The sequence below is a fragment of the Microcaecilia unicolor genome, chromosome 5, assembly GCF_901765095.1.
Source record: "Microcaecilia unicolor chromosome 5, aMicUni1.1, whole genome shotgun sequence".
Classification (NCBI taxonomy): domain Eukaryota; kingdom Metazoa; phylum Chordata; class Amphibia; order Gymnophiona; family Siphonopidae; genus Microcaecilia; species Microcaecilia unicolor.
The window spans coordinates 174,204,701-174,229,904 of record NC_044035.1 but is presented as its reverse complement, the minus strand read 5'-3'; the positions used below and the strand labels follow the sequence as shown (position 1 = coordinate 174,229,904).

Here is a 25,204-nt window from a genome sequence, read left to right as displayed (position 1 = left end):
TCCGACTTCTGGAAATCATTGGTCACTTCCAAGTATCTGATGATGACTCGTCTCACATCTAGATATTTGAGAGCAGAGTACTCCTCTGGGTAGTCCTCCCTACGAAAGGATGGGAGACAGAGCTGCTGATTCACATGGAAGCGAGAAACAATCTTGGGCAGGAAGGAAGGCACTGTGCGAATAGACACTCCTGCCTCAGTGAACTGCAGAAAGGGCTCTCGACATTATAGCGCCTGGAGCTCGGAAACTCTTCTGGCTGAAGTGATAGCCACCAAAAAAACTGCTTTCAACGTCAGGTCTTTCAGAGATGCCCTCGACAAGGGTTCAAAAGGCGGCTTCTGCAAGGCTCTTAACACCAGATTGAGATTCCACGCAGGTACCACTGAGTGCAGAGGAGGGCGCAGGTGATTAACTCCCTTCAGAAAGCGCACCACATCTGGCTGCGAAGCCAGGGAAGCACCCTTCAGGCGGCCCCTGAAGCAGGCCAGAGCCGCTACCTGGACTTTAAGGGAACTGAGCAACAGGCCTTTCTCCAGACCTTCTTGCAGGAATGCCAACACTGAAGAAATTGGAGCAGTGAAGGGAGAAAGGGAGCCTGCCTCACACCACGATGCAAAGGTACGCCAAACCCTGGCATGAGCAGTAGAAGTAGAGCGCTTCCTCGCTCTCAGCATAGTGGCGATGACCTTGTCTGAGAAGCCCTTCTTCCTCAGACACTGCCGCTCAATAGCCAGGCCGTAAGACCAAAGGGGGAGGGATCCTCCATCACCACGGGATCCTGATGCAACAGGCCCTGCTCCGCTGGCAGCCGCAGAGGGCCGTCCACTGAGAGCCTGATCAAGTCCGCATACCAGGGACGTCTGGGCCAGTCCGGACCCACCAGGATTACCCGGCCCGGATGCTTTGCCACCCGGTCTAGCACCCTGCCCAACATGGGCCAGGGCGGGAACACATAGAGAAGCTCCTGTGTAGGCCACTGTTGGAGGAGAGCATCTACTCCCAGAGATCGAGGGTTCCGTCCTCTGCTGAAAAAGCGCGGCACTTGGCAATTGGCCGATGATGCCATCAGATCTAGGCTCGGCTGGCCCCAGCGCTTCGTGATGTCCAAGAACGCCTGAGCCGATAACTGCCACTCTCCGGGATCCAAGGTATGGCGACTGAGAAAGTCCGCCTTGACATTCATGACTCCGGCAATGTGGGCCGCCGACAGCTGTTCCAGGTTCGCTTCCGCCCACTGGCATAGTTTCATGGCCTGCTTGGCTAGTGGGGCGCTCTTGGTACTTCCCTGGCGATTGACATAGGCCACAGCCGTGGCATTGTCCGACAGGACCCGTACTGGCTTCGACACCAGTACCGGAAGAAACTCCAAAAGCGCCAAGCGAATGGCTCTGAGTTCCAGGAGGTTGATAGACCACTTTGCCTCTGCAGGAGACCAGAGCCCCTGCGCTGTCCTTCCCAAGCAGTGGGCTCCCCAGCCCGTCAAAGAGGCGTCCGTCGTGAGGACAACCCACTCCGGGATCAAAAGAGGCATCCTTGCGGACAACTTGTCTGTCCTCAGCCACCAGCTCAGTGCCTTGCGCACCGCTAGGTCCAAGGGAAGGCGCACAGCGTAATCCTCCAACACTGGAGTCCAGCGCTGCAGCAGAGAGAGTTGTAGTGGTCTCATATGAGCCCTGGCCCAGGGCACTACTTCCAACGTGGCCGTCATAGAGCCCAACAGCTACACATAGTCCCAAGCCCGAAGAGGAGAGGCTACTAGGAACTGGTCCACCTGAGCCTGAAGCTTGACAATCCGATTGTCCGGCAGGAACACTCTGCCCACTTGGGTGTCGAAACGAACTCCCAGATATTCCAGGGACTGAGTCAGGCGCAGCTGGCTTTTCTCCCAGTTGATGATCCACCCCAGGGAGCTCAAAAGAGCAATCACCCGGTCTACAGCTCTGCCGCACTCTGCATAAGAGGGGGCTCGGATCAACCAGTCGTCCAGATAAGGATGGACTTGTAGTCCTTCCTTTCGTAGGAAGGCTGCGATGACCACCATTACTTTGGAGAAGGTCCGCGGAGCAGTAGCCAACCCGAACGGGAGGGCTCTGAACTGGAAGTGTCGGCCTAGGACTGCAAAACGCAGAAAGCGTTGATGAGGAGGCCAGATGTGAATATGCAAGTAAGCTTCCTTGATGTCCAAGGATGCCAGGAACTCCTCTGCCTTCACTGCCGCTATCACAGAGCGGAGAGTCTCCATTCGGAAGTGCCGAACTTTCAAGGCCCGATTGACCCTTTCAGGTCGAGGATAGGCCGTACAGAACCTCCTTTCTTTGGTACCACAAAGTAAATGGAGTAACGTCCCTTGCCCAGCTGATCTTCTGGCACCGGAACGACCGCACCCAGGCGGATCAGATTGTCCAAAGTCTGCTGCACTGCCACAGCTTTGACCGGAGACTTGCAGGGAGAGTGTACAAACCAGTCTCTTAAGGGTCGGCAGAACTCTAGCTTGTAGCCGTCTCTGATGACTTCCAGCACCCAAGCGTCTGAAGTTACCCTGGTCCACTCGCCCAGAAACGAGGACAGGCGTCCTCCAATCTGCACTGGGCCATGGACCAGGGCCCCGTCATTGGGTACGAGACCCTGGGGGAGGACCGGAGGACGCACCTCCGGGACGGCGGTCTCTGCGAAAGGAATGCTGCTTGGGGGAGAAGTTCCTCTTGAAGGAAGAGGGGGCAGAGGAGCCCGACTTGCCCGGGCGATACCGACGGGCTTCCTGATACCGTCCTTTGGAGGAACCGGGGCGAGCACCACTGGCCCGAGCCTTGACCTCTGGTAACCTCTTGCCCTTAGACGTGCCGAGATCGGTCACAATTTTGTCCAGCTCGACCCCAAAGAGCAGCTTGCCTTTAAAAGGCAACTTAGCCAGGCGAGACTTAGAGGCGTGGTCAGTAGACCAATGCTTCAGCCAAAGCCAACGCCGCGCAAAGACTGTCTGAGCCATACCTTTAGCTGAGGCTCTCAAGACATCATACAGCAAGTCTGCCAAATAAGCCAAGCCCGATTCCAGGGCCGGCCAATCAGCCCTCAAGGAAAGATCTGAGGAGGAAGCCCGCTGCACAATCATCAGGCACGCCCTGGCCACATAAGAGCCGCAAACTGAGGCCTGCAAACTTAAAGCAGCCGCCTCGAAGGATGACCTTAAGGCCGCCTCCAATCTTCTATCTTGGGCGTCCTTTAGGGCCGTGCCACCTTCCACCGGCAATGCCGTTTTCTTAGTCACCGCAGTGATTAAAGAATCCACGGTAGGCTAAAGAAAGGCCTCCCGTTCACCTGCCGGCAGAGGATAGAGGCGGGACATAGCCCTAGCCACTTTGAGGCTCGCTTCTGGGACATCCCATTGAGCCGAAATCAAGGTGCGCATGGCCTCATGCACGTGGAAGGTTCTAGGCGGGTGCTTCGTCCCCAGCATAATGGCGGAGCCAACAGAGGCTGAGGGAGAGACGTCCTCCGGAGAGGAAATCTTCAAAATGCTCATGGCCTGCACTAACAGGTTGGGCAAATCCTCTGAGCGAAAGATCCGCGCTGCAGAGGGGTCATCCGCTCCATCCGAGCGGGAATCCGTCTCCTCCAAGGAATCCCCAAAGGACCGTTGGGAGAACTTAGATACGCTGCCCTCATCTACATCAGAGGAGACAGAGTCCTCTAGGGCCTGGAAATCCACCCGAGGGCGTTTGCTTCCGGAGGCCTCAACCCCTTTATCAGACAGGGGGGCAGGGGCAGCATTTTGCATAAGAAAAGCCTGATGCAGCAGCAAAATGAACTCAGGGGAGAATCCCCCCGAACTGTGCACTTCTGCAGCTTGGGCCACGGCCCTAGCCGCACCCTCAACCGGCGCTCGCAAGAGCGGGGGAGAAACGTGCTGCGTATCCAAAATGGCGTCCTGCGCGAAACTCTGAGAAGGAGCCGCGCGGGAAGAACGGCGCTTAACTTTGGCCGCTTTCTTACCGTCGCCCGAATCAAGGGCGACCATAGTATTAACGTCTCCCAGCTCGAGGGCAGCCCAAGAAGAAGCCGTCCGAGCAGAGTGGCTGAGCAGCGGGGGATGGGCGCTTATGGCGGGAAAAACCGCCGCACCAGAGGAAGAACCGGGACACTAACCGGACTCCATACTGATGCTCAACAAAGGCGATTCAGGCTTTGAAACCCCCGCATCCCCGCTAGACGCACCCACGCGGTCCGGGGAGCGAATCCTCGCGCCCTCGCCCTTTGACGCCATAAGCCACGTGGAGATCGAACGGGGAACCCCCTGCCCGCTATAAAAAGGTAAAATTACCTGCTTCTCGCTCCGAGCTGTAACGAACTGGTGTCCCAGTGAGCAGCTGCAATAAACGTTGAAATAAACGTTGAAATAAACGCCCTTAAAGGACGTCCAAATTTTTTTTTTTTTTAAACGGAGCCAGCGGGAGGGGGGGAGAAAAGGAGGGACCTGGCACCACCAGGTTTGCACTTGCTCAAGAAGAGCCCTCAACCCCAGGTACTCAACAAAACCTAAAAATTAGGCTTGGAGACCTAGCCAGAGCTGCTGCTGTGTGTGACCACCACCTGCTGAGATAGAGAACATACTGAGGAGTTTCCGGCAGCACATGACCACATATAGGGAGGGAAAAGGATTGCTCTCTATCTCCACCTGCTGGTAGATGGACACAACCCACCAGTCTATGGATTGATCAGCATGATGATATGGAAGAACAACCCCTTAAATCAGGAAAATTGGGATACAGCTAGACTAAACACTTGCGCTGATCCCCCAAATCCAGGCAACCTTTAGGAGCTATTTATCATCTGCGACAACTACACAGCCTCTCTCCTTACATTGAGAAGGCAAGTCTTGTCACAGTGGTTCATGCTATGAAAACATCAAGGCTGGATCACTGTAATGCACTGTACATCGGTCTGACTACAAAGGGTTTGCATCAGCTCCACTTGTTTCAGAATGCTTCAGCAAGACTAATAGAAGGTTGTAAGCGACATGATCACTTCCCACCATTTCTGCAAAAACTTCACTGGTTACCAGTACAGTACAGGGCTAAATTTAAAACTCTGTGTCTGATCTTCAAGGCCCTTAAAGGAAATGGGCCAAAGTACTTGAATAGGATTTCCCACTACACATCTCCAAGGTCACTAAGGTCCTCACAAGGAGTATCCCTAATCATACCCCCTCTAAAGGACATCACTCGATGTGACAACCATAGTTGCAAAAAACTACAGAAAGGTGGTATATCAAGTCCCATTTCCCTTTCTGTCTGGAATAGCCCTACACTCTGGAATGCACTACCTGAAAGGTTTTGCTCACCACAGGACTGTCTCTACTTCGGGAAGCAGGTGAAATTTTGGCTCTTCTCCCAAGCCTTTAATGGAAGAAACAACTAATTTGCTAGTCTCACAAACAAAAGGACTAACAACTGCAAATCATAAATAAGTGGAACCTGCACAGAGTGCTAGATATCCACTGGCATTTACTATGTTACTACACGTCTACTACTACTACTACTACTATTTAGCATTTCTATAGCGCTGCAAGGCATACGCAGCGCTGCACAAACATAGAAGAAAGACAGTCCCTGCTCAAAGAGCTTACAATCTAATAGACAAAAAATAAATAAAGTAAGCAAATCAAATCAATTAATGTGAACGGGAAGGAAGAGAGGAGGGTAGGTGAAGGCGAGTGGTTACGAGTCAAAAGCAATGTTAAAGAGGTGGGCTTTCAGTCTAGATTTAAAGGTGGCCAAGGATGGGGCAAGACGTAGGGGCTCAGGAAGTTTATTCCAGGCGTAGGGTGCAGTGAGACAGAAGGCGCGAAGTCTGGAGTTGGCAGTAGTGGAGAAGGGAACAGATAAGAAGGATTTATCCATGGAGCGGAGTGCACGGGAAGGGGTGTAGGGAAGGACGAGTGTGGAGAGATACTGGGGAGCAGCTAACTCTGTGAACTGCTTTAATGACAGTGAGACATATGCTGAGAGGGTAGATTAAAGTGCCAGCTGGCCTCCTAGCTCTGCTAGTCCTGGTTCTGACTTTAAACCAGTCTAGAAAAAACTTATATAGTAACCTGCTGATGTTTACCCAGGCAAACAAGAGTTACACAAAATTTCCAAGTGTTTCTGTCTTTGTAAATATGAACATGAACATCCTAGTTTTGGCTCTATGAACTGAGTCAAAATGGGACAGAGAGAAAAATTACAGTTGTATTGGGGAAAGTTGGCAGCAGGATGGAAAAGTTGTTCATCTCTAATCTGAACCGTAACTACAGTTTAAAGTGTACTGGACTAATTAAGGGGTCCTTTTACTAAGCCATGTGTCTATGCGTGCCCAATGCGTACCAAAATGGAGTTACCGCCTGACTACTACGTGGCTCTTGCGGTAATTTCATTTTTGGCGTGCGTCTGAAAAATATTTATTATTTTCGGACACGCGTAACGGACACGTGCCAAGTGGCATTTGACACACATAGGTCATTACCGCACGGATTCCTTACCTCTAGGTCAATGGCTAGCGATAAGGTATCAGACCCAAAATGGGATTTTGCCGCATGTCCATTTTCCGCAAAACAAAAAAGGCCTTCTTCGCAGGTGTGCTGAAAAATGGATTGGCGCATGCCCAAAACCCGTGCCTACACTACCGCAAGCCATTTTTCAGCGCACCTTTGTAAAAGGACCTCTAAGTTGATATCAACTTTATTCTGTCACGGTCAGTCTTGTTTACCTGTTTTTCATAGGGATTGAGGGTCATATTGGGAGGTTCTAGGATAAAGGTGATTGCCTTCACATCATGCTGGAAGCAGAAGAAGAGCTCTGTGACAATGGGAGAAGTGTTGTAGATGGTTATTTTCTCCATATTTTCAGGGAATTGCCCTGACTTGTACCTGGGAACAAGGAAAGGTATAAACAGAAGTCAGGAAGTACAATACTTGGTTTAGAAGGTCACACCTTTACAAATTCATAGAGAGAACAGGGCTACCAAAATGGTGCAGTGCCTGCACACAAACCTTGCGATGAGAGGCTTAAGGAGTTCAAAAGGAAGATAAAAAAAAAGGAAAGGGTTATATAATATGAGATAGCATTAGGGTCTATGGTGACACAATAGGCACAGGCAACTTTGAAGAATGAGTGAGCCAAGAAGTCCTTATCCATAGACAATTACATTGGGCTCAATTCAGCCCTAGCAGTTTGGTGTTCAAGATGGAAAATATTGTTTGAAAAGCAGAATTTTCTATTTTCTGTTATAAAAAAAAAAAAAAAAAGACAGCCATTAGTAAGCGTATTTTGAAATTTTCATAACGTATTAAGGCCATTTAGTTGGTGACACCCACCTCTACTAGCAGTCATAGAGCTTATTTAAAATCCCATTACAACTCACAAACAGCAATTTACCCTCTTTGATATGTGCCTTAAGTTGCCCACTTGAGCCATCCACCCTACATAAATCTGGCCACAGTAGGTCATTCAGTAAATGTGCTCTGGAGTGCCTCAGGCCAGTAACAGCTGGGGATGAATGGATACAAAACACTGAACAATGCCTCAGACAGCTCAGCAGCAGTAGGACTGAGCCCATGTGGATTAATGGGAGTGCTTGGGCAAGGCAGCAGAAAGATGACTTGCTCTAACAGCCTATGACAATGGTTCCCAGCCTTTTCCTTGACACAGCACAACCAGAGCTGTTCCTTTAGTTGTAGCACAACAAACAATGGGGCTATTTTACTAAAGCCTAGCATGCACTAACAGAATTAGCAAACACTCAATTCTAAAAGCTCATAGGTATATAATGGGCTTCGTAGCCCTGAGTGCACACTTAGTAAAATGGCCCAAATATGTTTTAATGAAAAAAATGAAGTAAGAATAGGTGTAATTAAAAATAAAAACAAAATAAAAAAAACAAAAGAAACGGTTAATTTTCAGCCATTTTCAAAGGGAAACACCCTGAAGAGTTTCAGGACCCAGGGAAATTTTGAAAGGGGATTTTTGTTCATGGCACCCACATTATTTATTTATTTTTATTTTATTAATTTATATTTTGTCTACATATCTCTGAAATTTGCCTAATATAATTGTAAACTGGATAAAAGAAATAATGAACAAGGGGCATAGCTATCAACATGGGCTACTGTTAAAACGTGCTATTTTTCAACTAACTCATGCTGTTTTAGCACAGGTCTCATTTTGTGCAATGAGACCTAATTACTAATAAGTGGAATTACCAAGATGGCGCCGTAGTGAAACACCACACTAGACGCCTCTAAGTTTTCTCCGTGTCTAAACTGAAGAGATATCCTAAGCCCGGTATCGTTTTGATATGGGGAAGAGGAGAGGATAGGTTCAGGACTTACCCTCAACCCCGACTGGAACTCGTTCTCAACAGCAATTGATGCTGGAACAAGTTGGAGTAACACTGGGACCGTCTGCAGCTTCTTCCCCGAATATCGGTGCCGAGTTTGTTCAATCAGTCGACAGTGTAGATGGAGTTTCCTTAAGCCCCGTCGAGCATGCGGCTCCCCCACAGCCAGGAAGTGGAAGCAAGGTAGCAGAGTCTGACGCCCAACTGCCCGAAGAGGAGGAGAGGAGCGTTCAGAGAGGGAGCCTGCCCTTGCCAGTAAGAACGGTGGAGAGTGTAATGGAAGGAGGTAATTTTTCAAATATTACGGATAAAATAATTACTACCTTAAACCAAACACTCCAAACCCCTCTCCCGGATGTATCAGTGGGTTCAATAAGAAAACCAGCCGTAGTGACATTGGAGTCACTCTGGTACCTAACCTATAATCTACACTCTTCCCTACAAACATTGACTTTGAAAAATACTTTAGAAATTAAAACTTTGTCTGAAGCAGTCCTAATCCAAGAACAAATAAATACCCGTCAGTCCTCTGAGGTAAAACGTATTGAGGAAAGTTTAAATTAGAGTCTCTGAGTCAAATCTCAATAAAGGAAAAAAAATTTCCTTTAGGAAAATGGAATATTTGGAAAACCAATTAAGGAGGTGTAATTTGAGTTTGACTAATTTTCCAAGATCACCACTGATATCCCCTATAGAAATGTTTAAAAAATATCTAACTGAAGTTTGGGAATGTCAAGACATTTGTTGCCTCCAATTGTGCGAGTACAATATTTCCAGGATAAAACTATTGTAGATAATGTGGTCTCTCAACCACTCTCGGGGGATACTATGAACTTAACATCTTTCTTGGAGTCTTCGATGAAAGTTATTACCCAAAGAACTACTGCTGTGGTAACATTTGCTCTGGAAATGGACAGAGATGCTGTCTTGAGACTTTTCTTTAGAAATTTAGACTCTATGTTCTTAGGTTCAAAAATCAGAATATATCCTGATTTAGCTAGAGAAACACAGAAAAGGTAAAAAGGCCTTTTTGGCGCTCCGTCAAAGAATTTTGGCCCTAGGGGCCATTTTTGTACTTAAATTTCCTTGTTTATGTTGTATATCATTTCAACCTAAGAATTTCCAATTTTTTGACCCTAAGCAACTGGAGGAATTTTTGAATTCGAAAGAAGGAATAAATGTGAATATAGTTGTTGAGTAACAGAATGCACACTGTTTAAGATATATTGGGAAAAGCGATTTTTCAAGTATAAACATTTCCTTTGCTTGGATCTTTATTTCTGGAATTTGTTTCTTTAAAGGTCGATAGAATAATGTGAATTTCAATTTATGTTTGTAAACATTTTTCTTGCTTTGATTTATTACAATTGCCATATTATCTCTGATATGTGTATAATATAAAACTAATAAAGAAATAAAATATTAAAAAAAAGAATTTCAAAGGATCTGGTTTTGGCTGTGCAGCTTCCATAGTAGGAGCTGCCTGCAGGCTGCACTTCTGTGAACTCACTCAGTCACAGCTTTTTCATGTGGCTGAGCCAGAGATAAAGAAAAGCAGCTGTGATTGGTCAGGGAGCCTGTCTGGCACCTAAAAGGGCTCTTCCGATTGCCCAGGGTCATCACTCCCTGCCAATTAGAAGAGCCCTTAGCATCAGATAGAGACAAGCTACCTGACCAGCTGCACTGTTGCTCAGGGCTCAGGCACATAAAAAAAACTGACTGCTGGTTGCTTGCTGTATTGCGTGCCTACTGAGGTAAAAGCCAGGCTGGGGAACATTGTAGGGTCGAGGTGGGATTCTGAGGCTGAGAACTTGTGCAGAAAGATTCTGACCACCAATATGCAACTGCGGGAGTGCAAGTCCCTGGGGAACATTGCTGGGGGGGGGGGGGGGTCCGAGATTGCAAATTAAGATTCTGAGTGACCACCAATGCCGGAGATGTGACCGTGACCGCAGGGCCCCTGGGAGCGTGAGGTCCTGTGCGGCCGCCCTGTCGCCCCTGCCTAAGAAAGTATCATCCATGTCAGTAGGTTGGTGACTGGTAGTTAAATTAGAATCCTGTACTAACTGTGGAGAAGGAGACTGAGGACAAGATTGTGAGTTTAACTGTGGAGACGAGACTGGTGAATGTGAAGGTAACCTATCCATCTGAGGTGAAGAAGAGGAGAGTAACCAAGAATGCTGCCTCTTTGGGAGTTTTAACGGTGAAGGTGCAACCACCCGAGTGACAAATTGTTCTGAAACTTAGAGTGAAGATGGTGCTTGAGAATTAACTCCCTGAGTTTGTAGAAACTGTGCTAACATCTGCAACAAATTAGGCGGTACCTGAGCACTGTGAAGAGTTGATGCCAATTGAGCACGTACAGAATGAGAATTAGAGATACATGACGAGCATGTTCTGGATGAAAATGTTGATTCTGAACGAATATTTGAAAAGTGTCAACGGTGATGAGGTGTTTTACCTCTGGGAGAATGCTGTGGGAAGAAATGACTGCAATCATGTCGACGACGATTTTGCTTTGTTGGTCTCGAACGATGATCAGCTGATTCTCTCTGAATAGGGAGCAATACCAGTGAATGGTGCCTGCTTTGGTTTCTCGATGCCTACCTGGTGAAAAGTTGCTGAATTTTTGAAGGAGAAGACTCTGTCGGGTGCCGAGAGGTGAATTGGTTGTCCTGGTTGGCACCAAAATAAGGTGTGGTAGTCTCAATGTCATGCGTGACAATAAATCTTGAGCAACTGAGAACACTGAATTCTGATCCCCGGGCTGAAGAGCGAGGGGGAGAGCTGGAAGTGGCATAACCTGATCCCCTGAGCATAACGTAAATAGGAACAACAAACATAGTTTGAAATGTCTATATGCGAATGCCAGAAGCCTAAGAAATAAGATTGGAGAGTTAGAATATATTGCTCTAAATGAAAAATTAGATATAATAGGAATCTTTGAGACCTGGTGGAAGGAGGATAACCAGTGGGACACTGCCGTATGGGGTACAAACTATATCATAGTGATAGAGTGGATTGAATTGGTGGAGGGGTAGCATTGTATGTTAAGGAGGGCCTTGAATCATATAGATTGAAAATTCTGCAGGAAACAAAACATATCTTGGAATCCCTGTGGATTGAAATTCCATGTGTAAAGGGGAAAAGGATAGTGATAGAAGTGTACTAACGTTCGCCTGGCCAGGATGAACAGACGGATGTAGAAATGTTATCGGAAATTAGAGAGGCTAACAAACTGGGCAACACAATAATAATGGGTGATTTCAATTACCCCGATATTGACTGGGTAAACGTAACATCAGGGTGATTGTTTTGAAGGATTTCTATTTCAGGGCTTGAAGGTTTCCTATTTAATATTTGCTACCCCTCCCCTATGGACGCTGTTAGGGCGGTTTACAATCTAATATAGTAAAAAAAAGGAAGAGATAAAAAGACAAAAATGAAATATAAACAAAGGACATGATACAATAAGGGTAGTAAGGGTAGAATTACAATTGTGATAGCAAAGGGGGTGGGGTAAAATAGTAGGTTAGCTCTGCAACAGACAAACTAACTCCGTCCCGTCACTCAAAAGTAGTATTATTGATAAGAGTGTGCAAATAGTGAGTTTTAAGTTCAGTTTCAAATAAGGGAGAGCATTCCAAAGACAGGGTCTCTGTACTGAAAAGACAGAATCTCTGATGTGTTCATGGACTATTATACGACAATTGAGAATGATAAGTTGATTCTGCTGAGCGAATCTTAACGTCCTGTTTGGATAGTAAGGTATTAGGAGCCAGGAAACGTATAACGGTTCATTGAAAGATAGAATTTTGAATACAAGTAACAAAATTTTATAGATAATACAGTGAGTTAAAGGTAGCCAGTATGCATCTTTGAGATAAGATGTGATGTGATCAAACTTCCTGATCTTAGCTATTAATCTGATTGCAGTATTTTGGATGATCTGGACCCTAAGTCCCTGGTATAGGGAATTACAATAATCTAGTTACGTTATGACCAGGGAATGAACCAGAATGTTGATTGCTGGAGGCAATATCAAAGATTGAATTAAATATCAAATAATATCAAAGAGTAAATCAAACAAAGTTTATAGAAACAACTACGGACCACCCAAGAGATTGGACAGAAGGAAAGTTCAGAGTCTAGTAAGATCCCGAGAATGTGAACTGTATCCACCTGAGGTAATGGAAACCCAGAAAGAAGAATGGGTATAGGTAAAAGTGTATTTTCCACTCTCAAAAAAAGAATAACTTTGGATTTCAAAGGGTTTAACACAAGATTATGGTCATGCAACCAATCTGTAATTGCAGTAAGCTTGTGGTTCAATTTAGAAAGTTTGGCAAAAGTGTCTAAAGGATAGAGTATCCGGGTATCATTTGCATAAACATACATTGTAACTCCAAGAGTTTGAGCCAAAGTTAGGAGTGGAGCTAGAAAAATTTTAAAAAGCATTGGTGAAAGAAGGGATCCCTCCCCCTACCCCAATGAGAACCTGTTCATTTGGAGAAGAGTGTGCATGCACTGAGCAAAAGAGTGGAGAAGACCAGCAATAAATAGAGAAAGGGGATGAGACGATATACTGCCTTTCTGTGGTTACAATCAAAGCAATTTACATATTATATACAGGTACTTATTTTGTACCTGGGGCAATAGAGGGTTAAGTGACTTGTCCAGAGTCGCAACGAGTGTCGCGGCTCTGATGTCGCCCTGGTGTTGGTGAGCTCTCGAGTTTTCCCGAGCTCCCCTAGGCCCAGGAAGAAGCCGAGCACCCCAATCTTCACCCGCGGCGACCGCCGTTCACCGAGGGTTGAGCCCTCAGCTGCGGGCGGCCAGCAGGACTGCTGGAACCCCGGGGTGGTGGCTGGCCTGGCTGGATATGGGTACGGAGTCCTTGGTGAGCGTAGCTGAGCCGGGCGGCTAACTGAGCACTGGGCACGGCCCAGTCGGAGGAAGTGGCTAGCAGGACGGTGAGGCTGGTACGAGTAACAACCACCGCCCTCACTGGAAATAGCTAGCTGGACGGCTAGCTGCCGACAGGAACAAACACAGTCTTGGAAATAGCTAGCAGGACGGCTAACTGCCGACAGGAACAAACACAGTCTTGGAAATAGCTGGCAGGACGGCTAGCTGTCTTGAGGAGCAAACACAGTCTTGGAAATAGCTAGCAGGAGGGCTAGCTGTCTTGAGAAACAAACACAGTCTTGGAAATAGCTAGCAGGACGGCTAGCTGTCTTGAGGAACAGACGCAGTCTTGGAAATAGCTAGCAGGACGGCTAGCTGTCTTGAGAAACAAACACAGTCTTGGAAATAGCTAGCAGGACGGCTAGCTGTCTTGAGAAACAAACACAGTCTTGGAAATAGCTAGCAGGACGGCTAGCTGTCTTGAGAAACAAACACAGTCTTGGAAATAGCTAGCAGGACGGCTAGCTGTCTTGAGGAACAAACACAGTCTTGGAAATAACTAGCAAGACGGCTTCAAACAACAAAACGGAAGCACTGGATCCCCCCCGTGTCTCCGTTTAAATCCCCCGCTCGTCCTGGCTGGAGAACAGCTGGAACCAATCCTCTCCGCCCCGGCCGGCAGCGGAGGGCCGGATTGGTCCTCCCGTCCGATGGGCGGAGTTCCTGCGCGGATGCGCCAATCCGGTACGAGTGGGTGGAGCCTCCTCGCTGGTCTCGCTGCAGCGAGGAGGACGCCGACACCGGCGCCGCCATCTTGGCTGGCGGATCTCCTTCTCCGAGGCCGGCGTTAGTTCTTCTGGATCGCCGGCCTCGGGGCAACTTGCGGCTGCGGCGATCCCCGTGGCATTCTTCCCCCGTCGCCCCGCATCCCACGGGCGACCCAGCCTTCCGCTCCGGCCCGCGGACCGCCAGGTAAGGGCCCGGAACGGGACAGTATCCTCCCCGGAAGACCCCTTCCTCCGGGGCCCGGGTTTGGACGGATATCGGGCGTGGAAGGCTTTGACCAAGTCTGGAGCATGCACATTAGCCACGGGTTCCCAAGAATTATCTTCGGGGCCAAAAGATTTCCATGATAACAAATAATACAGTCTTCCCCGCCGCCGCTTTGAGTCGAGAACTTCTCCTACCTCGTACTCCGGGTCCGGGGCCACCTGGAGATCTTCTTCTTGGGCTGGATGCGGATGCCACCCGGACTCCCGGAACCTCTTCAATAGCGAGATATGGAAGGCGTTATGTACTCGTAGGGTGCCGGGTAACCGCAGTCGATACGTTACTGGCCCAATTCGTTCCTGGATTGCATATGGTCCCGCATATCGAGGTCCCAGTCTTCGAGAAGACCCTCGAAGTCTCAGATGTTTCGTGCTTAACCATACCTTCTGTCCTGGTTGGAGCACGGGGGCGGGCCGCCGATGGCGGTCAGCAAAGAGCTTGTCCTTGGTCGCGGTCTTCTGTAATTGTTCCCTAGCCATCTTCCAGACCTCTTGTAGGTCGGCTACGACTTGGTCCCCCGCCGGGTTCATGGCAGTCGCCGGGAACGGCCCTGGAAGTCGAGGATGTCGCCCATATACCAGGAAGAACGGGGACTGCCCTGAGGATGAGTGGTCACTGTGGTTATAGGCGACCTCGGCCCAGGGAAGTAGAGAAGCCCAGTTATCTTGTCGTTGGTTGACGAAGGCTCGTAAGAACCCTTTCAAGGTTTGGTTAATCCTCTCCACCATGCCGTTGGTTTGAGGATGGTACGCGGATGAAAAGTGGTTCTCTACCCCCAAGGCCGTGCACAAAGTTCTCCAGAAGCGGGAGGTAAATTGGGGTCCTCGGTCACTGATGATCCGAGTGGGTAATCCATGTAGTCGAAAAATGTGGTGAATGAACGCTTGGGCTAGAGAGGCGGCCGACGGAAGGTTCGTGAACGGAACAAAGTGAGCCATTTTAGAGAACCGATCTATCACAACCCAGATCACGGTATGCCCCTGGGAACGAGGTAAATCAGTGATAAAGTACATGGATATTTCCGACCAGGGACTGGTCGGTATGGGCAGTGGTTGTAGGTCTCCCACGGGGGGTCCTCCTACTGACTTGGTTCGGGCACATACCGGGCACGAGGTAACAAACTGGAGGATATCTCGCCTCATCTGTGGCCATCGATAATGTCTCGTGATGAATCGGAGTGTCTTTTGGTACCCGAAGTGCCCGGCCCATCTAGACGAGTGCCCCCATTGCAGAACCCTTCTCCGATCGGCGGCCGCCACGAATTTCTGGATTTGTGCAACCTCTCCTGTGGCTGCACTGACACAAGCGGGGTCTAACATCGGATGAGTCTCCTTAGTCTCTTCTGGTACCTCAAAAGCCCGGGAGAGCGCGTCTGCCGGGGTATTCTGGGAGGCCGCCCGGAACACTAATTGAAAATGAAACCTGGCAAAGAATAATGACCACCGGGCCTGTCGGGGATTCAGCCGCTGGGCCTCTTGGAGGTATAGAAGGTTCTTATGATCAGTGATGACCGTGAACCGGTGTTCCGCTCCTTCCAACAAGTGTCTCCACTCTTGCAGTGCTAGTTTCAGCGCCAAGAGTTCTCTATCCCCTACCGTATAGTTCCGCTCGGCTGGAGAGAATTTACGTGAAAAGAAGGAGCACGGTTGACGCCGGCCTTCGGGGTTGATTTGAGAAATGACCGCCCCGGCCCCGAGGGCGGACGCGTCCACCTCTACAATGAAAGGTTTCTCAGGGTCGGGGGTCAACAGAATGGACGCGGACTCAAAAGCCTCTTTTACCTGACGAAAAGCCGCTTGCGCCTCTGGCGGCCAATCCCTGACCCTCGCATTCTTGTGGGTGAGCGCCGTCAACGGGGTGGTCAACCTGGAGTACTGGGGAATAAATTGGCGATAGTAATTGGCGAAGCCCAGGAATCGTTGCAAAGCCTTCAGGCCCTTCGGTTGAGGCCACTCTCGAATAGCTTGGAGCTTGTCTGGCTCCATCTGTAATCCCCCTGGAAGCAGGATATGCCCCAAAAAGGGTAAGGATCGCTGATGAAAAGCACACTTACTCAGCTTAGCAAATAGATGGGCTTGACGTAGGCGGTGCAGCACTGCACGCACATGACCCGGATGCTCCCTGGGGTCCTTAGAGTAAACTAGGATGTCATCCAGATATACAATCACCGTGGAATTTAGCAATTCTTCTAGTACACAATTGATAAGACGTTGAAACACCGCAGGGGCATTGCAGAGACCAAACGGCATCACCCGATATTCAAAATGTCCCTCGTGGGTGTTGAAAGCCGTTTTCCATTCGTCCCCTGACCGGATTCGTACTAGATTGTAGGCCCCCCGCAGATCTAACTTCGTGAAGATCTGAGCTCCTTGCAGTCTGTCCAAGAGCTCGGGAATGAGCGGCAGCGGGAACCGATCCTTCACGGTGATGGCATTTAATCCCCGATAGTCAATACACGGTCTCAGGGACCCATCCTTCTTGGCAACAAAGAAAAACCCTGCCCCGGCTGGGGATGTAGACGGCTGAATGAACCCTTTCCGTAGGTTCTCATGGATGTAATCTCGCATTGCCTTGAACTCTGCTCTGGACAGTTTGTACAGTCGGCCCCGTGGGGGTACCGTATCCGTCTTCAGATCAATAGCACAGTCAAAAGACCTATGCGGCGGTAGTACCTCTGCCTCCTTGGGACTAAACACATCAGCAAAGTCTCTATACTCCATAGGCAGGGAGCCCAGTTCACCCGGTCCTTCCCCTGGCGACATATTTAAAGCTGGACAGGTGCCAGCCCGACCCTTACAACAGGTCTCTTGACAGGAATTACCCCACGCTTGAATCTTTCCCCCGGTCCAGTCGATAACCGGGTTGTGGCATCGTAGCCACGGCAATCCCAGAACCACAGGGTGGATGGTCCGGGATAACACTAAGAATTCGGCCTCCTCCCGATGGTCCTCTCCCACTTGTAGTCCCAACATAGGAGTAATCTCAGTGACTGGCTGGGGAAGGGTAGTTCCTTGGATGGAGGTTATCCGCAGCATTGTCCTCCGGGGGAGCGTGGGCCAGCCCATTTGCTGCAGCAGTTCGAGCCCAATAAAATTGCCCCCTGACCCCGAGTCCACCAGGGCTTGGGTCTGAACCGTGGCCTCCTGCCACCGTAAGGTCACCGGTAGTATGATCAAAGTGTCCTGTAGGGGAGCGGAGTGCCCCAAGAACCCTCCCCTCAGGGTGCCTTGGGGAGCGCATTTCCCGGCCGGATGGAACAAGTCCGGAGGAAATGCCCAGCCTTCCCACAATAGAAGCACAGTCCATTAGACTGTCGTTGCTGTCTTTCGGCAGGAGTCAACCGTTGCCGGCCCATTACCATCGGCTCCTCCCCGGGCTCCGTAGTGTCCTGGTTCACCTGGCGAGAGGACGGCCCTTTGTTTGTCCGGGGGGCCCCTCGTGCCCACTTCTGCCGCTCCGCCCAGGCTCTGGCTCGCTCCTGGAATCGGGTGTCCACCTGTATGCAGAGTGAGATGAGGGCATCCAATTGTGCGGGAATATCCCGTCCCGCCAATTCATCCTTGATTCGCTCTTGTAACCCCTCCATAAAAATGGCCATCAAGGACTCCGGATTCCAACGCAGCTCCGTGGCTAAGGTACGAAACCGGATGGCATAGTCGGCCACCGTACCTTCTCCCTGATGAATCCGGAGCAGTTCCGATGCCACGGAGGAGGGTCTTCCCGGAAGGTCAAACACCATCCGGAACCGGCGCTGAAATTCGTTATAATCCTCCAAAATGGGATCATTTTGTTCGTTCAGGGGAGCCACCCAGTCCTGGGCCTTTCCTCCACAAAGGCCCATAATGTAGCCCACCTTACTTTGGTCCGAATTAAAGGCCTCCGGTTGCATCCGGAAGGCCAGGTTGCACTGGTTGAGGAACCCCCTACAACCACCCGGGTTCCCATCGTAGCGTGCGGGTTCAGGGAACCGAGGTCCCACGCGGAACCCTCCCATACGGGGAGCCCCAGACAGGGCGTTAAGCTGTTCCTGTTGCTGCTGGAGAACCTTGGCCAGGTCCCGTAGATCAGGTTGCGTCGGCGAGCTCATGGCTTCCGTTTTCTGTCGCGGCTCTGATGTCGCCCTGGTGTTGGTGAGCTCTCGAGTTTTCCCGAGCTCCCCTAGGCCCAGGAAGAAGCCGAGCACCCCAATCTTCACCCGCGGCGACCGCCGTTCACCGAGGGTTGAGCCCTCAGCTGCGGGCGGCCAGCAGGACTGCTGGAACCCCGGGGTGGTGGCTGGCCTGGCTGGATATGGGTACGGAGTCCTTGGTGAGCGTAGCTGAGCCGGGCGGCTAACTGAGCACTGGGCACGGCCCAGTCGGAGGAAGTGGCTAGCAGGACGGTGAGGCTGGTACGAGTAACAACCACCGCCCTCACTGGAAATAGCTAGCTGGACGGCTAGCTGCCGACAGGAACAAACACAGTCTTGGAAATAGCTAGCAGGACGGCTAACTGCCGACAGGAACAAACACAGTCTTGGAAATAGCTGGCAGGACGGCTAGCTGTCTTGAGGAGCAAACACAGTCTTGGAAATAGCTAGCAGGAGGGCTAGCTGTCTTGAGAAACAAACACAGTCTTGGAAATAGCTAGCAGGACGGCTAGCTGTCTTGAGGAACAGACGCAGTCTTGGAAATAGCTAGCAGGACGGCTAGCTGTCTTGAGAAACAAACACAGTCTTGGAAATAGCTAGCAGGACGGCTAGCTGTCTTGAGAAACAAACACAGTCTTGGAAATAGCTAGCAGGACGGCTAGCTGTCTTGAGAAACAAACACAGTCTTGGAAATAGCTAGCAGGACGGCTAGCTGTCTTGAGGAACAAACACAGTCTTGGAAATAACTAGCAAGACGGCTTCAAACAACAAAACGGAAGCACTGGATCCCCCCCGTGTCTCCGTTTAAATCCCCCGCTCGTCCTGGCTGGAGAACAGCTGGAACCAATCCTCTCCGCCCCGGCCGGCAGCGGAGGGCCGGATTGGTCCTCCCGTCCGATGGGCGGAGTTCCTGCGCGGATGCGCCAATCCGGTACGAGTGGGCGGAGCCTCCTCGCTGGTCTCGCTGCAGCGAGGAGGACGCCGACGCCGGCGCCGCCATCTTGGCTGGCGGATCTCCTTCTCCGAGGCCGGCGTTAGTTCTTCTGGATCGCCGGCCTCGGGGCAACTTGCGGCTGCGGCGATCCCCGTGGCATTCTTCCCCCGTCGCCCCGCATCCCACGGGCGACCCAGCCTTCCGCTCCGGCCCGCGGACCGCCAGGTAAGGGCCCGGAACGGGACAACGAGCTACAGTAGGAATCAAATCCAGGTTCTCAGGCCGCTGCACTAACCACTAGGCTAGTCCTCCACTACATAAATGTTCTGTGGGGGCCCTGGGGTATGAATCTGTCGATGGAACACCCTGCAACTGGGACACCCCATAACAGAAAAAAACATCTGTGGTCAACATCACCAACGACCATCTAAGTGGTTCTAAATAATGACCTGATAGTACTTAACGTTGTTTTAGGCATCACATATTTTTCTATGCCCCGCAACCATACATGCTGGAAATATCATTATACTAGTCGTGGTTACCAAGAATTGAGTCACACTGTCTCAAAGTCTGATTCAAAACCATAAATAAGCAGATATTTTAAGAAAAAGGGTCATCCAAATATTCCCTGGATAAAAGAAAGCAGCAAATCATTTAAGTCATGGCCTTACTCTCTGTTTAAAGTAAAAGTATTCACCTCTCTCGTGATTTTCCACAGAGCAGTGGACCAAAGTGAAAGGTCTCAGTTTGTATCACATATTTCTTCTGGATGATTTCTTCAGGTTTTGCTTCCTTCTTGCGGTGAGGAAACACAATCCTATAATATTAAAACAAAGTTATAGTGTGTAGAAATTTATCCTTTCATGACATTATTGATTGCTAGAGAAAAGGATTGCCTCCTGTGTCCATATTATAGTCAGGGAAAGAGACTACTTGTAGAGGGAACTGATCAGGGATATAAAATCCTGTGCACAATTCAAATCTTTGTCTTTGACTTTTGCCTCCTTGGTTGTTGGCCTGCCTGTGAGGTGAGAGTCCAATACAGCCCCAAACCCCTAGCTATTTAAGTGGCTGCTCCAACAAGAACAATCTGTAAAAAATAACTCAGGAACCTTCAGTAATAATAGAAACCACTTAAGCTCTATACTGCCACTGGAACAGTGGGAATGGGGAACCCAATGTACCCATTCCTGGGGCAAAGAAGAAACTTGACATAGTTGTGTATTTTCAGCAGGGTGACCAGGACCTCCTATCATCCATACTGGATCCTGGAACAGCTCCAGAGACTGAAGAAATAAGAACTACTTTAACCTATCTTGAGGACTATCTCACCTCCAACCAGGACCAAGTTACCCACAGTGCTGCTTTGGAGCCTCAGAATCCCTGAATCCCCCAGCACTTTTAGCAAAGACTGTAAGTGATAATTTTCTTTAAAACTACTTATACTACATGCTTTGCCCTTATTGAAGAATAGCTAAGGAGAGAATACAGATACATACTAACATAGAGAAAGGATGAGAAGGAAATAAAGAGACTTTCCCCCTGATATTCAGCTGGCGGCAGACAACGTAGTTAGTTGCCACTGCCAGCGCTGACCCCGGATATTCAATGCCAGGCTATATCTGGTGACCAGAAATGAATATCTAGTTTCAGTTTTGGCCGTGGAAACTTAACCGGCTAAGCAAATATTTAGCTCTAGCCGATTGTTAATAGAGGTTAAAGATAGGCCTGCTATATAAGCAGCCTATCTTATCCGCTCAATTTAGCTGGTTTAGCATTGAATATTCGCGCTTAGCTGGCTAGCCACTAAGCACTAATATTCAGCGGAGTTAACTGGCTATCTCAAGCTGAATATTAACACTTAGCTGACTAAGCACTATTTAACTGGCCAGGAGCATTCCTCCAGCCCTCCCCCCCCCCCAGTGGTCTAGCACCCCTCCTGCACCCCCTGTGTACCCCTCTAACGATGAGAAGGGAGTAGCACTCCCTCCTTCCTTCAGCACCACCTCCAAAATGGTGGAGCCCTGCTCAGTGCATCCTGCGATCCCTCTCTGTCAGGGGGGTGTCCGGTTTGCCTCTGTTGGGGGGGGGGGGGGGGTTGGGTTGCACTAGGCCACCAGGGAAGTGAAGGGTACTGTGTTGGGGGCTGGGGGTGTCGGGTGCTTTGCCAGGGGGGTGTTGGGTGCTAAGTCGGGGGGGGGGGGGTCGGTTCCTGTGTCAGGTTGGGATGGGGGGCTTCCAGCAATGTTTGACAGGTCCAAGCTTTTTTTTTTTTTTTAACAGCCCAGAACTGTCAAATAACTTCTACGGGAGGATTGTGCCTTGGGCACATGCCCAGGCACAATCTTCCCCCAGAAGTACCCATATGATCAGAGCTAATAGCATGCTTAAATTTGTATGCTATTAGCTCTGATCATAGGGGGGTTAATGCTCTGCGCTGTTCCAGTGCTAATTTTAGAGAGCTGTTTGGAACAACGCTGGGCTTCTGATAATCTGCCTGTTAGGATGACTCTTTTGCTATTCTAAGTTATCCAGATAATTATTCAGGTAGTGGTGCTGAATATAGCCACTAACTGGATAACCTTTGGCTCTATTCCAGCAACATTCCAAGACTGCTTTCGCACTATCCGAATAGTATAACACACTAAAAAAACTCCAGCAGTGTACCAAAAACCTTACTTTTCATTGTTACAACACTATGTTTTTACAAATCAGTTGACAAAAGTCATCTGACTACACTCACATCCATCAACATTCATTCACCACTCACCCTTACTGCCTACCCTTGTCAGTTTCAAATATCGGTAAACATATGCACATATAACATGGGCATAGTATATCACATAATATACATATCACAATTCACCAATATTGGCTTAAAAGCAGTAACTAATGTCTTTGCAAGCGTTGCTGGGATCAAAAAAGCTATTCACTTCAGCTGCGCCTCCACTCGCACAGCCAGTGATTTAGCACTTGTTTTATGTTGCTTGAACTGTTACAAAGTCCTCACAGTTTATATATGTGAAAAATGGAGATTTGGCAGTGTGCTGGCGGGAAGTATACTGGCTTCCAGATCAAGTGCAAAGGATTTTTTCACATATATAAACTGTGAGGACTTTGTAACGGTTCAAGCAACATAAAACAAGTGCTAAATCACTGGCTGTGCGAGTGGAGGCACAGCTGAAGTGAATAGCTTTTTTGATCCCAGCAACGCTTGCAAAGACATTAGTTACTGCTTTTAAGCCAATATTGGTGAATTGTGATATGTATATTATGTGATATACTATGCCCATGTTATATGTGCATATGTTTATATTGTTTACCGATATTTGAAACTGACAAGGGTAGGCAGTAAGGGTGAGTGGTGAATGAATGTTGATGGATGTGAGTGTAGTCAGATGACTTATGTCAACTGATTTGTAAAAACATAGTGTTGTAACAATAAAAAGTAAGGTTTTTGGAATACTACTGGAGTTTTTTTAGTGTGTTAAGGTATCGGTATAACTCCGGTATAGATTTATTATCACCTATCAGTAGGATTACTATCCGAATAGTGCCAAGGCTGTCAGAGGAAATATTCAGTGGCACTATCTAGTTAATGCTACTGAATATCTCTTTCACCGGCACTTATGCCAATTGACATTTCCCATGTCATTTCAAATGAATGTACATCTTCATGGACACTGTCCCCCCCAATAGTCAGAACAATTTAGCTGACTAAATGGTACATAGCCGGCTATCTGGCAATATTCAGCCAGTTATATCAGGTGATATAACTGGCTATCCGCTGATTTTTAGCGTGAAGCCTGCTAAGTTTGGTGGCCATACTTTGCCGTTTGCATACATGGTATATCTTTAGCCGGTTTGAGCTTGACCGGCCAGCGCTGAATATCAACTTGGCCGTTTAAGTTTCAACTGGACAAAAATAAACCGGATAAGCTGAAAACGGCCCGGCATTGAATATCCAGCATCACCGTGGACCGCGGGAATTAGCCTTGCTAACTCTCATGGTTTGAATATCAGTTCCTGTATGTTTGGGAACTGTCATCCCTTACTACTGGGTGTAAAGAAAAATGGACTTCCCTGTTAGCTATTGACTCAAACATGGTCACTGTTAGAGAAAGGATGCTGGGATTGATAAACCACTGATCTGAATGAGCTTGGTACTTTTGTGCTCTTTTATTGCACTTATTATGATGTTTTCCACCTTGAGTGTTCTGGAAAGGGGGCTTATAAAGGAATAGGTTGATATTTGTTTTATGATGGAATTGATTGTATGTTTGTCATGTGTTCCTTCCTCTTCATATTTTTATTCTTGTTTATCTTATTTATATACTGTAATGAATATAACAAGAAATGAAAACTTAAAAGATGTTTACCACTTTGAACTTAAATTAATAAACCATTTGTCATAAACAAAAGTCGAAAGATACATGCTAAATTATAGTAATCTGCCATCAGATGTGGATTTAGAAGAACATTTTGCAGGATATGATGTGCTGATATGTTTTTCTTTATAACAAACTTGTATCTGGTTAAGTTTAAATTAAGTTGTTCAATAATGTCTCTGGAACCATCTTTTAAAATAATTGAATTGTTTCCATATGTGTGTATGTGGTTTAGGATTGGTAAATGCTAGAAATAATTTAATTTCAAATATTTTAAAGTGTCACCCATGATGCATGATAGCAGTTGCAGACAGATGCACTCTAAGGGCAATATACAGCACTATTTAACCAGCCAGGAACAACTCCTGGCCGGTTAAATAACACATGGTCAGCTAACTGCTAATGTTCAGCATGCGGTAGCCGGTTATCTCTGCTGAATGTTAGTGTTTAGCGGCTAGCAGCTAATTGGCTATGTTGCGCAATTTAGCCGGCTAAGCGTGAATATTCAGCGGTACACCGGCTAAGTTGAGCTGTTAAGATAGGCCACTATTAACTTAACCGGCTAGCGCTGAATATTCGCTTAGCTGGTTAAGTTGCCGCAGCCAAAACTGAAACTGGATAGCAATGCTGGTTGCAGAATACAACCCAGCAATGAATATCTGGGGTCAGCGCTGGTGGCGGCAGCTAACCACGCTGCCTGCCAATGGCTAAATATTTTTTTTGGGGGGGGGTGGAGGGGGGCTGACAACAAAATAACAAAGCATGGCTCATACTTGTATACCTAGGACCCACCCATGTAGACAGATAAAGACCATATGGCCTATCCGGTTGGTGGGTCGGGGGTAGTTTAGGGGGATGAGGGGTAGTGGGGCATTTTGTGGGATGGTGTGGGGAGTAGGTCCAGGGACTTGACTAGTTTTGGGGATGATAGGATAGCTGTGGACTATTGTTTTGGGTGCAGGGAGATTTGAGGGGTCATGGGTTAGATGTGGACAATTGTTTTTTTCTGGGGGGGGGGGGCAGTTTGAAGAATGGTGTGGCAATTGTGTAGAGAAATTTTTGGAATTGGGGTCAGTTTGCGGGGTGGTGAGATAGCTGCAGGTGGGAGAAGGTTTTTGGAGTTGGGATCAGTTTGTGAGATAGTGGAGCAGTTGTGGAAGTAGTTTTAGGGATGGAGTAGTTAAAGATGTGGTGGGGTAATTTCAGGGGATCTACCCTTTGGGGCTGCGGAAGTTTGAAGGGTGGTGAGGCAATGTTAGAGGCCACAGTTTGGGTCTGGGGCAGTTTGAGGGCAGTGGAGCAGTTGTGGGATAGATTTGGGGCTGGAGCAGTTTGGGGGCAGTGGGGCAGTTGTGGGGATGGGATTGCTTGGGTTGGTGCAAGGCTGGCACAACCTGTTAAGTTAGGTAAGCATGGCAAGGA

The 25,204-nt window shown here is 48.5% G+C and overlaps 1 protein-coding gene across 1 annotated transcript in view; it reads right to left on the bottom strand.

Annotated features, from left to right (window-relative positions):
• HYDIN (HYDIN axonemal central pair apparatus protein) overlaps window positions 1-25,204 on the bottom strand; it is a 2,443,906-nt gene that overhangs the window by 702,303 nt on the left and 1,716,399 nt on the right. Inside the window, exons 73-74 of the mRNA XM_030205004.1 lie at window positions 20,092-20,211; window positions 6,745-6,904 (exon numbers count right to left, since the gene is read on the bottom strand). Of these exons, the coding sequence (XP_030060864.1) occupies window positions 6,745-6,904; window positions 20,092-20,211 (280 nt within the window). The remainder of the gene's footprint in view (window positions 1-6,744; window positions 6,905-20,091; window positions 20,212-25,204) is intronic.